Below are 11,489 nucleotides of genomic sequence, written 5' to 3' on the forward strand. Positions count from 1 at the left end.
CCCCCACGTCGACATGATCCATCAAGAAAAGCACCCACCCAGATCTGAAAGTGTTCTTTAATGGGCAATGTCCCGCAGCCTGTCTGCGACCCCATCAATCAAGGCCAACGGCGGCTCTACGCAGCAGTGCCTCCACCTACGTGTGCACCCACGGCACGCAGATTCGTCGGAGGCAAATGGACGCTGCATGGAGCCTCCACCGCTTACAGCGAGGCTTCGAATCCACACCGTGTCCGTTGCTCGGTAACTTGCTCTGGTAGCGGACCGCTCGTGACAGCAGCAACATCCGACACCGTTTTGTGCGTGCATGGAGCGAGAAGCGCGGCAGGTGGCGGCAACTCCTGAGGCGACCCGCGCGTCTAAAGTCGCTCGACCTTAGTAGGTACGCAGAACTAGCGACAACGCGACGGGACCACGTTTGCAATCCATTTTCCGCTCAGAAGGTCGCATCTGGTTCGCACGCAGTGGCGCCGAAGTCAACGACGCGTCGCGCTCGACAGTACGAAATCCACTCTGTCCGTCGCACGACTTGCACATGCCGTACTCAGAGGCAGGAAGCGGCGAGTCCCTCGATGAGTTTGACGGGTCGATCCATGCCGACCCGCAGTTGCATCGCCCGATGCATGTCCACATCACGGACGCCGACACCACGGCGCAGCCCACGTCAAAGTCGAGCAGGTGGGTCAACTGGTACATGGGCGCGCCAGGCACCCTCGTCGGGACACTTCTCGGTCTGTGCTGTGTCGAAGGTGTTCGCGCCTTGCCGTTTGTGAAAGCGTTGAGCTCGAGAACGATGTACGAAGTCGGCGATGCGGTTCACACGGTCGGCGCGCTCTACTTTCGCGCGCTAACGTTGATGACGCTGCCGCTTGCGTTTTTGACGGTCGCGCTCAGCGTCGCCGACATGATGACGTCCAAGCGCATGTTCAAAATCCGGTGGAAGATCGTGGGGCTCACGTTGCTCACGACGCTGCTCGCGATCGCGCAGGCGTTCGTCGCTGCGTGGCTGCTCGGGCCGCGCATCGACAGCAACAACGCGTTCAATTACTGGGGCCTCAACAACAATACGCCCATGGTCCTGTGGCGGTGCCCAAACTTGACGAATCCCGACGGCCAGCGCACGAACGTCCTCGTTTTGGACAACGCGACAAACGAGCTCCGGTGCGAGCGGACGTGGGCCGGGTCGGTGAACGGGTCAACGTTCGACTCGCGGCTCTTTCTCATGACAAGCGTGTCCGGCGGCACGTATGTATTCAAGCGCGCCGAGCGATTTCAATTCTCGTCCATGGCGGACGAGATTATCAACACGATCTCGAACCTGGCGCCGATCAACATGATGGACATCGTGCTGTCGAACAATGTCGTGGGCCTTGTGGTGTTTGCGATCGCATTTGGTCAAGCCGCTGCATTCGCGAATGGCCATGTTGTGTACGTCGAGCCGATCCAGCTCATGCGCGAGCTCCACGCGATTTTCAAAACGATGCTGTCGTACGTGGTCACGTGCACTCCCGTCGCGATCATCCCTCTCTTTGCCGGCCCGTTCCTAACGGGGACGCAGACGGCGCAAGACGACTTTCCCCGGCTCGGGTTTTTTGTGCTGGCATTCACCGCGCTGTGCGCCGTCCACATGCTCGTCGTCCTCCCCGCGATTCTCTTTTGCTTTACGGGAACGAATCCGTACAAGTATTTGTTTCTCGTCAAGGACGCGCTCGCGTACGGCATTAGTTGTAGTTCGTCCAGCACGAGCCTCCCGGTAGCGATCCGACTCATGGACGGCACCAACGCATGCGACCGCAACATTGCGCGGTTCACGGGGTCGATCGGGACCGGCATCAACAAGAACGGCGGCGCCGCGTACATTGTGATGGCGCTCGTGTGGACGATTCGAAACGCCGGCCTCAGCGCCGACCTCACCACACTCAAGTTTGGCCTCATGTGTGCGTGCGCGCTGGTCGCGTCGCTGGCCGTGGCGCCTGTGCGGACGGGCGGTCTCGCTGTGGTGCTGTGTGTCTTTCGCCAGCTCACGGGCCTCAACATCGTGCCGTTCTCGTTGAGTGTCATGGTGGTAGCCGAGTGCATCATCGATCCGCTCTCGACCGTCGTCAACTTGTGGGGGAATTTAGTCGTGTCCCGCATCGTCGCGCATCGACCGAGGTAGCACGTTCCCCTGCAGTGGTGTCGTCGTAGTGCATGTAAACATGAGATTCGTTGTGGCATCGCCGACCAGAATGGACAAAACCCACGTGCGAGTTGTATCGACGCGATGCCATCGAGAGGCTCGTGTGCGATCCAAATAAAGGACGTTCCTCAAGCTGGTCGCCCACCGCTCCACACGACGACGTCGAGCGCGCAGCATTCCACGGCAACCGCTGGCGGCAGTCGGCGCCGCACCGGGCGTTGTTTTGTACACTCACAGGAAGAGACAGGCTCGCCCTTGTTGCGGACCTACCGATCGCATGCATGGATGACGATCGTCTCTCTTATGGCAGCATCGACGTCGCTCAGGCAAATATGACGAGGTCGGCCGATTTGAGTTCGTCGGGGGTGTAATAGTCGTGCTTGTGCTTGTCAAAGAGGGCTTGGAGCGCCACCTTGTACGTTGCATGGTACTTGGCAATGTCGCCGGGCGATGGGGCAGATATGTGGGGGAAGTCCAGGGCGGGCCCCACGACCGTGAGCAGCGGCGTGCTCTTGGGTAAAGGGCCGCTTGTCAGGATCGGCGTGGCAATCGTTAGAGATTTGACGAGAGCGTCCTGAATCGAGCGAAGCCACGACCCCGGCGGGTTTGCCATCTGCAACCACACACGGTAGGAAACAAAGCGGCCGTGCAACGTACTTGAGTGTACATGTTGGTCTCGCCAAACGTGTAGACAGGGACAACTTTAGCGCCGGTTTCGAGCGCGAGCTTGATGAATCCCCTGCGCTTGTCGAGCACAAGTCGGTTCGTGTTTGGATGAGCTTCCAGCGCTTCCTGGCTACCTCCCACCAGCAGGCACACGCTGCGGTTTTGCGCCAGCACAGCTTTCAACGACGCGTAGCTCGCGTCTAGATACCCCACCAAGGCCAACGTGAGAAGATGCGCCCCGACCTAGCTCTCGGTACCAACGAAACCCAGCGCGAGCAAGAGATCTCGCCAGAACGGAAGGAGAAAATTCAACCCCACCTACACGATGCCAGTGAAACAAACCCACCCCGGCCCACGGCGACGTACGGTGGCAGTACTGAGCTGCAAGTTTGGATTCTTGCGCAAAAAGTAAATGGAATCGCCGCCCTAAAATTCGCGGGGTCAGTGTGATGAAGGCGACGCCACGATGTCGCCCCATCGCTCTGACGAAGATGCTTGGCTATACGGGTGAGAGGACGCACAAAGACAAGCCAAGTTCCGAGGGCTATCACGCCTGCAAACGCACCACCCATGTCAGGACGAAAGGAAAGAAGTCGAAAGAGAGAGCTAACCGTGGGGATGGGCGACGAAGAGGTGCTTCTGCGAAGGATCGAGCTCGGACTCCTGCAGCAACAAACTTGGTTTGAAGGCAGCGAGGCGCTAAACACCAGCGATACCTGCCGTAAGGTGTGGGCAAAGTACCCTTTCTACATCGAGTGCCGATCAATGAGTCGCAGCCACAATACATGGACGTACTGCAAATTGCCAGAGCCTGGTCAGAGCACAAAATGCGGTGAGAGGACGACCTGCACGTAGTGTAGCACGTACCAATTGAACCGAAGGAAGAGAAAGATGCGGCCGCGGCCATTGTACGGCGCCTGGTCTAGGAATACCGCCCATACTACATACTATTGAGCAGCACAACACCGCCACATGAATTGTGAATGAACGAAGAGGTCATGGCGACGTACCGAGGAGAGCACGATCCAGCCAAAAGGCACATACAGCCAAAGGGCGACAGCGGACCCAAGGAGAAGGCCAAAGGAAGATCCCACAAGGATGAAGAAGGCGGTGCCAGATCTGCAAAGAGAGCTCAGTTCAGTCGCGGTCTAACATCGCCGCCTGGTGGCGCACATGGTGGGCATAGCAGGTACTCTGATGCCAGCGACCTCTTTCGCGCATGTGATATGCATTATCCGAAATCCGGATACTACTCGTCGCAGGTGCGGCAACCGGTGAATTTGCCGGCCTCGCCGTGCCTTCCGCTCCAAGAGGAAGCTGGCTGTAACTCATGCTGGGTAAGCCCACTCGGTTGGATCTTGTGGGTAAGTTGTACAGCAAAGAGAACGATGAGCCTTCGAGTCACCCTTGCGCTGGCGAGGAGCCAGGAAGGTCCAAGATTGCCCACCAAATGTCGCATACACGCCAAGCCACGACGCACCCAGTGGCAGTAAAATCCACACCAGGTACGTTGAGAACGCTTCCTCAAGGAGTACACACGGGAACATGTGGCGTCGGCGCATTTCCTGTCCAGCAGAGAAAAAAGATCTTCGACACAACGAGGAATCGGTTGAGGTCGACCATGTATCCATTCGATATCAGGACGGTCCGCGTTGGAATCTCGCCCCCCTCCTCCCAGTCCCTCTCTAACACCTCTTCAGGATTTGCCCAATTGACTCTAGTCGTGACCTCGTCCTGTGCACTTTGTCGCTACCGTTGTCGTGCATCTACACCTTCGCTAATTATCCACGATGTCCAGAGCCGATTCTGCCGTATGCAGCAGCTTTCAACACGTTCTTCTTGGAGCATCTCTTACTGGCACGTGGCTGTCGAGGTTGCCATCCGCTCTTTGCACAGCCGTCCCGAGGCTAGTGCCGCACACACGAGAAACTGCACATCACACACTACACTAACATTGACACCAATTACACTGCGGCCAATATCGAGCCGCACTCAAACTCCTACCCTACTTGCGCCACTGCGTCTGCCTAGAACAGCAAAAAGTCCTTCACCATGCGCTCGCCCATCGTTTCAAACAGAAACAAGTTGTGCTCATTCCACGGGATGTGGGCAAACCGGCCATCGGCCGCCATCATGCGATCCAGCACCACATTCGACTCGGCATATCGCCGGATGATGTGTTCGCAAAAGCTGTCGTACGTGTTGGTCTCCGAGTAGAGCCGCCGGCCAGAGGCGTAGCTCGCACACCGGTACGACTCGACCGACGTCCCGGCGACGCCATTCAATACAAACGGGGTGAACACGACCCACTTTTTGAACAGCCATGGTTCGGTTGCGGGGTCGGCGAAGTCGTTGGGACCGAGCACGCTCTGCTGGCACACAAGGAGGCGCTGGCCGTCCTGCATCCGGGCCAAGATGCTGTTGTAGCTCACGGTGGGGACGCCGTGGACCATGAGGCTCCACTGGCCGATCGTCCGGCTCGACACGTACGCCATGTCGTCGTGGAGCCGCGTCACCTTGAAAAACTCGGACGGGTTCAAGCACGGTTGCGTTTCATTCAGCGATGTTTCCCAGCAAAAGTCAAACAAGTCTTGCGCAATGCATGCTGGAAAGAACTTTTGATTGTGGAAGGCGTAGTTGCGGTCCGTGATGCTCAGGCGAATGCGCCACCCGTCCATTTGAATCGGCAGCGACGAAATCGAGTCCGGGCTGAACGACTTGCTTTCCAAGTTGAGGTTCACGCGCAGGAACCCTCCGATCGTGAGCAGCTCGTCCTTGCTCTTGCCGTCGATCACGACGGGCGACGACGGGGTGGTGGACTGCGTATTGCCGGCGTTCACCGTGACTGGCACTGCCGACGATGACTCGGTCGTGGGAATCGCGAGAGAGGACGAGCTCCCGTTCGCGTGAGAGCTGTCGTCGTCGGACGAGCTGTCGTCCTTCGGCACTCGTGTGACACTCGTCAACTCTTCCATCAGGTGTTCGGTCTGGTCAAGAAGGGACGTATCCATGTGAGGGCACGTCTTGGTGTGGTCCCGCATGCACTTTCGCAGGTCGACGACATGGGACCGGAGGAACTGGAGCTCGACCTTTTGTTTTCTCCTGCACTTGCGGCTCGCGGCGTTGATTTTGAGCTGGCGTTCACGGGATACTTTGACCTTTTTGGTTGTGTCCTTGGCGCTTTTGGGTGGCGACGGCGCGGGTTTGGCCCGCTGCATGCCATTTGCCGCCACGCGCTGCGACGTGGACGTTGTGTTGGTGGTGGTCGCTGCCATGGGCGCGACGTTGCGCAAGAGCGACTGCATTGGATGCATCGTCAGATGCATTTGGTGCATGTGGCATGTCACGGCAGGGACAGACGTAGCGTTCGTTGTCGCTCCTGGCATCCGCAGCATCATGTGCGGATGGTGCTCGTGCTTCATCATGGAGGCTGAACGGCCCGGCAATTTCAAAAGTGATCGACCCGATGTTGACCACGCCGCGCTGCCAGCAGCACGAGCGTTGGACGACGCGATATCCACCTTTACTTTTTCGACCCGAACGTGCCATTGAATGGATCCAACTCCACTTACTTTAATCAAGCTAAATCGAACGGCGCGGTACAAGAGCGTCGTACATTGGAGGTACGTACATTCTGGTTTCCCATTTATTGAACAAGAAGAAGCGAATGTACGAGACGTCCACACGTCCACTCGCCTGCGTCAAATGCCGCGTTCACCACATTGCCGTGTTCGGGGTCGCATGGGAGTCCCACTATGCATGGCTGATGGAACCACACGAAGTCAGCAGCGAATTCTTATGGCCGCGCCGCGGCCGTCCGGGCGATCACGAGGCCCATGGGACGCCATGCGTTCGTCATAAAACGCCCTGGATCGGTTGTGACCTTTCGAAGCGATCAAGGACTGGATTGGCTCCGTGGTAGCTCGGATGTGAGCGACCTCACGAAATGCTCCAACACATTGCGACTGAGACGTGTCAACTCGCGAAAGGACGGCCACGACGCACGTTCGAAATCGCCCTGCACCCTGCGTATGTCGACGACTTCCCCCCACCACGTCAATATTGCCTGCATGTATTTGGTTTGTATGGGGCGACGGAAACGAATTGTCGCATCCATTCTTCGTGTGTGTTGAGAGGGGATGGAATAGGGGGGTGTTGACGCAGCGAGGTTGCCTTCCCCCCTCCTCCTGTAAGTCGGGCAGTCGTTGAAATACGTGTTGCATGTTCCGGTAGATCCGCAAAGGTGAGCGTGGGGTGGGGGGGCTGCTTCGGACAGTCGTATGCAAGGACGAAACAGCGACGGGGGTCGGTGCCGTTCGTGTTGACAAAGCAGTTGACAAAACAAGTGGCATGGGCCAACAACAATCCAAGCTCAGAACTAGAATCGGAACCCTGCCGAGTGTGCAACGTCGCACGGATTCGGGCAGGATTGGGGCGAATATTGACGTGGGGGGACGTGCATCGCCATGTGCGCGCCTTGCGCCCTACTGACTGGGCGGACGCAAGAGTGGTCGCCTGCGAACAATCTTGTATGGAGGGATGCGCATCCTCGAAGACACAAGCCACGGCCCCCACCCCCGAGACTTCCCTTCCCTTGCCAAAGTGAATTCGACTCGTTTCCGAGGCGTTGCCTCTGCAAGGAGTCCTGATGCCTTGGTTCTAATGCGTGTGCCGTACGTAGCCCCGATCCGGTGGTCTCAAGGGCGATTCCTCGAAACGGAATTCAATCAATAACGTTTGCTGTTATCAGTTGGACAACATGCCAGGCCAACCACATTCCTACGGATCAAAGCACATGACTTGGCCAGGTCCAGAAATTTGACCGTTGCGGCACAGCGTGCATGCCGTCGCCGCTTTCGACGAGTACGTGCCGCTGGCACATGTCTGGCACGTCGCCAAGCTTGTAGCCTTGAGGGCACTGGAAAAGGTCCCCGCAGGGCAATCTTGACAAAAATTGCGCGCACCCCCGGTCGAATACGTGCCAGCCGAACACGCCGTGCATGTAGCAGCGCCTGTCGTGGAGTACGAGCCTGGAGGACAATAAGTGCACGCTGTCAGGTTGGTGGCCCCAACGACAGCCGACGACGTGCCGGCAGGACAGTCCGTGCACATGCGCTGGCTTCCCGTCGAGTACGTCCCCGCTCTGCACTGGGTACACGCCGCGGACCCCGAGGATGAAAACGATCCAGGAGAACAAGGCAAACACGAGCTAAACGCATCTGCCCCTGCAGTCTTCGAGTACGTGCCGCCGGGGCAGCTCGTGCACGTGGATTGTCCGGCAGTCGAAAACGTCCCTGGCCCACATTGCGTACAAGTGGAAGCTCCCGTGAACGAGTACGTGCCGCCGCGACACGGCGTACACGCTGCCATCGACGTTGCACCGGTGATACTGGAAGACGTGCCAGCAGGGCATTCGGTACACGTCGGCTGGCCTTCGATTGCAAATGTGCCGGCAGGACACACTTTGCATGGGGAAGCTGCCGCCGGTGAAAAAGAACCAGCCTTGCACAGTACGCACACGGCTGACGAGGTCCCGCCCGCTGTGCTTGACGACGTGCCTGCCGGGCATTCGGTGCACACAGCCTGCCCTCCAAAGCTGTACGTCCCAATAGCACACGAAGTGCACGTGGCAGCGCCCGAAAACGAAAACGTTCCACTCGGACAAGGGACACAAGCACTCGGGCCAGTTGCTCCAGGGTTGGGCGACGCAGTGCCGGCCGGACAGTCCACAGGAGAAGGGAGTCCCCCCACGGCAAACTTGCCGGCAGGGGCCATGATGCACGGGGTGGAGGTGCTTCCCCCGGGAAATTGGCCGGGGGGGCACTTGACATACGCGGTGGCCGATGAGGCGACGGCCAACAGCACGATCGATCGCCGCCAGTGCATGTTTGTGCACGATGCGAAATTGAAAAGTAAGCGGGGTGGACGGGGTCCGAGCATTCGTACTACACAAGTTGTGACTCGTGGGGCATCACGGCTGAAAAGTCCAGCCACAAGTTGTCATTTGAGCCGCCGTTGTCGCCAGAATATCTCACGATCGAACGCCCCATGGCCTCCGCACCTGGTTCATGTCGATGCCTCCCATAGGAAAGCCCTGTCACGTGCAGCTATCTGGCCCACGCACGCGTCTGAACATGAACATGTTCAGATGTTGTGTCGAAGTCCCTCGCGCCTTTGACGAATCCACCGCCGTGTTTGACGCATCAACTTGTTCAAGGCTGTTCTTGAGGCAAAGAGCGTCCGATGTCGTCAAAATAACGAGCCAATTTCGTCATTGGTGCTCATATTATTTCTTCTTCTTCCTGGAATGGCGCCTCGTTACATGAATTTGCGTTTGGCAAATGCTCAAAATATGCAGGCGAAGTCGAGAGATTATTGACGCTTTGGGCTGGAACACGTGAGAACTCGCAACGACACCCAGACAGCCCGTCTACAGTGAACCGGGAAAAAACTCGCAAGCGTTGTACTCGCTTGGTGGCCCCCACGACAGCCGAAGACGTGCCGGCAGGACAGTCCGTGCACATGCGCTGGCTTCCCGTCGAGTACGTCCCCGCTCTGCACTGGGTACACGCCGCGGACCCCGAGGATGAAAACGATCCAGGAGAACAAGGCAAACACGAGCTAAACGCATCTGACCCTGCAGTCTTCGAGTACGTGCCGCCGGGGCAGCTCGTGCACGTGGATTGTCCGGCAGTCGAAAACGTCCCTGGCCCACATTGCGTACAAGTGGACGCTCCCGTGAACGAGTACGTGCCGCCGCGACACGGCGTACACGCTGCCATCGACGTTGCACCGGTGATACTGGAAGACGTGCCAGCAGGGCATTCGGTACACGTCGGCTGGCCTTCGATTGCAAATGTGCCGGCAGGACACACTTTGCATGGGGAAGCTGCCGCCGGTGAAAAAGAACCAGCCTTGCACAGTACGCACACGGCTGACGACGTCCCGCCCGCTGTGCTTGACGACGTGCCTGCCGGGCATTCGGTGCACACAGCCTGCCCTCCAAAGCTGTACGTCCCAATAGCACACGAAGTGCACGTGGCAGCGCCCGACAACGAAAACGTTCCACTCGGACAAGGCACACATGCACTCGGGCCAGTTGCTCCAGGGTTGGGCGACGCAGTGCCGGCCGGACAGTCCACAGGAGAAGGGAGTCCCCCCACGGCAAACTTGCCTGCAGGGGCCATGATGCACGGGGTGGAGGTGCTTCCCCCGGGAAATTGGCCGGGGGGGCACTTGACATACGCGGTGGCCGATGTGGCGACTGCCAACAGCACGATCAATCGCCGCCAGTGCATGTTTGTGCACGATGCGAAATTGAAATGTAAGCGGGATGGACGGGGTCCGAGCATTCGTACTGCACACAAGTTGTGAATCGTGGGGCATCACGGCTGAAAGGTCCAGCCACAAGTTGTCATTTGGACCGCCGTTGTCGCCAGAATATCGCACGATCGAACGCCCCATGGCCTCCGCACCTGGTTCATGTCGATGCCTCCCATAGGAAAGCCCTGTCACGTGCAGCTATCTGGCCCACGCACGCGTCTGAACATGAACATGTTCAGACCTTGTGTCGAAGTCCCTCGCGCCTTTGACGAATCCACCGCCGTGTTTGACACATCAACTTGTTCAAGGCTGTTCTTGAGGCAAAGCGCGTCCGATGTCGTCAAAATAACGAGCCAATTTCGTCGATGGTGCTCATATTATTTCTTCTTCCTGGAATGGCGCTTCGTCGCATGAATCTTTGGCATGTCCAACGACACGATGACAATATATTTGAGCGATGTTGCGTTTGACAAATGCTCAAAATATGCAATTGACGTCGAGAGATCTTTGACACGTTGGGCTGGAACACGTGAGAACTCGCAACGACACCCAGACAGCCCGTCTAGGGTCCTGCCGCAGACGTTGCGACCAGCGCGGCCTGGCTCGACCCTAGTGGAACGTGGTGTGCGGCGAGCGCTTACGTATTACAACGTTGGAATGGACCCTGGCACGACCTTCGTGTACACTCCACACCACAAGGTGCATACGGCGCTTTGTGGCGATCGGTAGAGCTGGACTGGAGGGCCGTCACCCCGCAGACCCGAGTCTGTTTGAGATGGGTTGCAGCCAACTCAAGGAGGGATTCATGATTCGTTCCACTTGGAGTACCAAATGAACGCATGGCCCCAACTGTGTCGCGAAAGCACCGTATGGTAGCACAAGCCTCGATGGACCTGCCGTGGGCAGTCAGGGATAAGATAAAACAGTCGGCACGCCGTTTACTTGGAGCTCGAGTATTTGAAATGTCTTGCTTCAATGCGGCACAAACCAGTCGCAACCCGTGTACGGCGACGTTCCAATGTGACCAGGCCGCCAGTTTGCCTGGTCACACTGTATGACGGAAAGCCGGGACCGAGCGCGCGTGCGATAACGTGATAGCGCTTGGCAACGCCGCCTGAAGGCATTGCCCACTATCCTTTCGTGCATCGTCCATGTCTAGGTGCATTCCCGCGCAAGTTTGAGCAGAGTGACAGTGAAACTGTCACAGGCACCATGGACGGTTTCACGAAGCAGTTTCACTTTCGCCCTGACAAGGGGCACTGGACAGGGCCATGGCGGCGACGTCCGTGGGCTTTACGAACCTAGCGGATGTGGGAAGCAG

The 11,489-nt window shown here is 58.0% G+C and overlaps 4 protein-coding genes across 7 annotated transcripts; 2 read left to right on the top strand and 2 right to left on the bottom strand.

Moving 5' to 3' along the window:
* The first annotated feature begins 205 nt into the window (after positions 1 to 205).
* Positions 206 to 2,340, top strand: H310_03514 (hypothetical protein). The gene is made up of 2 exons (XM_008867408.1): positions 206 to 328; positions 380 to 2,340. The coding sequence occupies exon 2, from the start codon at positions 536 to 538 to the stop codon at positions 2,156 to 2,158; it is 1,623 nt and encodes a 540-aa protein (XP_008865630.1). The 5' UTR covers positions 206 to 328; positions 380 to 535; the 3' UTR covers positions 2,159 to 2,340.
* A 52-nt stretch (positions 2,341 to 2,392) lies between these two features.
* H310_03515 (hypothetical protein) lies at positions 2,393 to 4,054 on the bottom strand. 4 transcript variants are annotated; one of them, XM_008867410.1, is made up of 11 exons: positions 4,019 to 4,054; positions 3,856 to 3,964; positions 3,713 to 3,792; positions 3,641 to 3,656; positions 3,562 to 3,591; positions 3,457 to 3,508; positions 3,367 to 3,398; positions 3,212 to 3,271; positions 3,103 to 3,163; positions 2,837 to 3,045; positions 2,393 to 2,792 (listed from the first exon to the last, which is right to left on the bottom strand). In XM_008867410.1, the coding sequence occupies exons 1-11, from the start codon at positions 4,027 to 4,029 to the stop codon at positions 2,502 to 2,504; spliced, it is 951 nt and encodes a 316-aa protein (XP_008865632.1). In that variant the 5' UTR covers positions 4,030 to 4,054; the 3' UTR covers positions 2,393 to 2,501. The 4 variants fall into 4 exon arrangements, with proteins under 4 accessions (XP_008865632.1, XP_008865631.1, XP_008865633.1 ...); XM_008867409.1 differs by having other exon boundaries at positions 3,319 to 3,398; XM_008867411.1 differs by having other exon boundaries at positions 2,393 to 3,045.
* Positions 4,055 to 4,775: 721 nt separating this feature from the next.
* H310_03516 (hypothetical protein) lies at positions 4,776 to 6,364 on the bottom strand. The gene has a single exon (XM_008867413.1). It carries the CDS (start codon positions 6,268 to 6,270, stop codon positions 4,873 to 4,875), a length of 1,398 nt encoding a protein of 465 aa, XP_008865635.1. The 5' UTR covers positions 6,271 to 6,364; the 3' UTR covers positions 4,776 to 4,872.
* A 1,591-nt stretch (positions 6,365 to 7,955) lies between these two features.
* On the top strand, positions 7,956 to 9,869 carry H310_03517 (hypothetical protein; the record flags this gene model as incomplete). Its single annotated transcript, XM_008867414.1, has 4 exons — positions 7,956 to 8,757; positions 9,267 to 9,613; positions 9,666 to 9,767; positions 9,840 to 9,869. The coding sequence occupies 4 exons, from the start codon at positions 7,956 to 7,958 to the stop codon at positions 9,867 to 9,869; spliced, it is 1,281 nt and encodes a 426-aa protein (XP_008865636.1).
* Between the last annotated feature and the right edge of the window lie 1,620 nt (positions 9,870 to 11,489).

Source organism: Aphanomyces invadans, assembly GCF_000520115.1.
Source record: "Aphanomyces invadans strain NJM9701 unplaced genomic scaffold supercont1.5, whole genome shotgun sequence".
In the NCBI taxonomy this organism is placed as follows: domain Eukaryota; phylum Oomycota; class Saprolegniomycetes; order Saprolegniales; family Verrucalvaceae; genus Aphanomyces; species Aphanomyces invadans.

Bases quoted from the DNA above. Each gene is read 5' to 3' on its own strand.
- H310_03516 (XM_008867413.1), bottom strand. From the start codon at position 6,270: ATGATGAAGCACGAGCACCATCCGCACATGATGCTGCGGATGCCAGGA.
- H310_03515 (XM_008867409.1), bottom strand. The intron at 3,509-3,561 runs GTATCGCTGGTG...TTGTTGCTGCAG, and splicing joins TTGCCCACACCTTACGGCAG to GAGTCCGAGCTCGATCCTTC. The intron at 3,399-3,456 runs GTTAGCTCTCTC...GTGCGTTTGCAG, and splicing joins CTTCGTCGCCCATCCCCACG to GCGTGATAGCCCTCGGAACT.
- H310_03514 (XM_008867408.1), top strand. From the start codon at position 536: ATGCCGTACTCAGAGGCAGGAAGCGGCGAGTCCCTCGATGAGTTTGAC.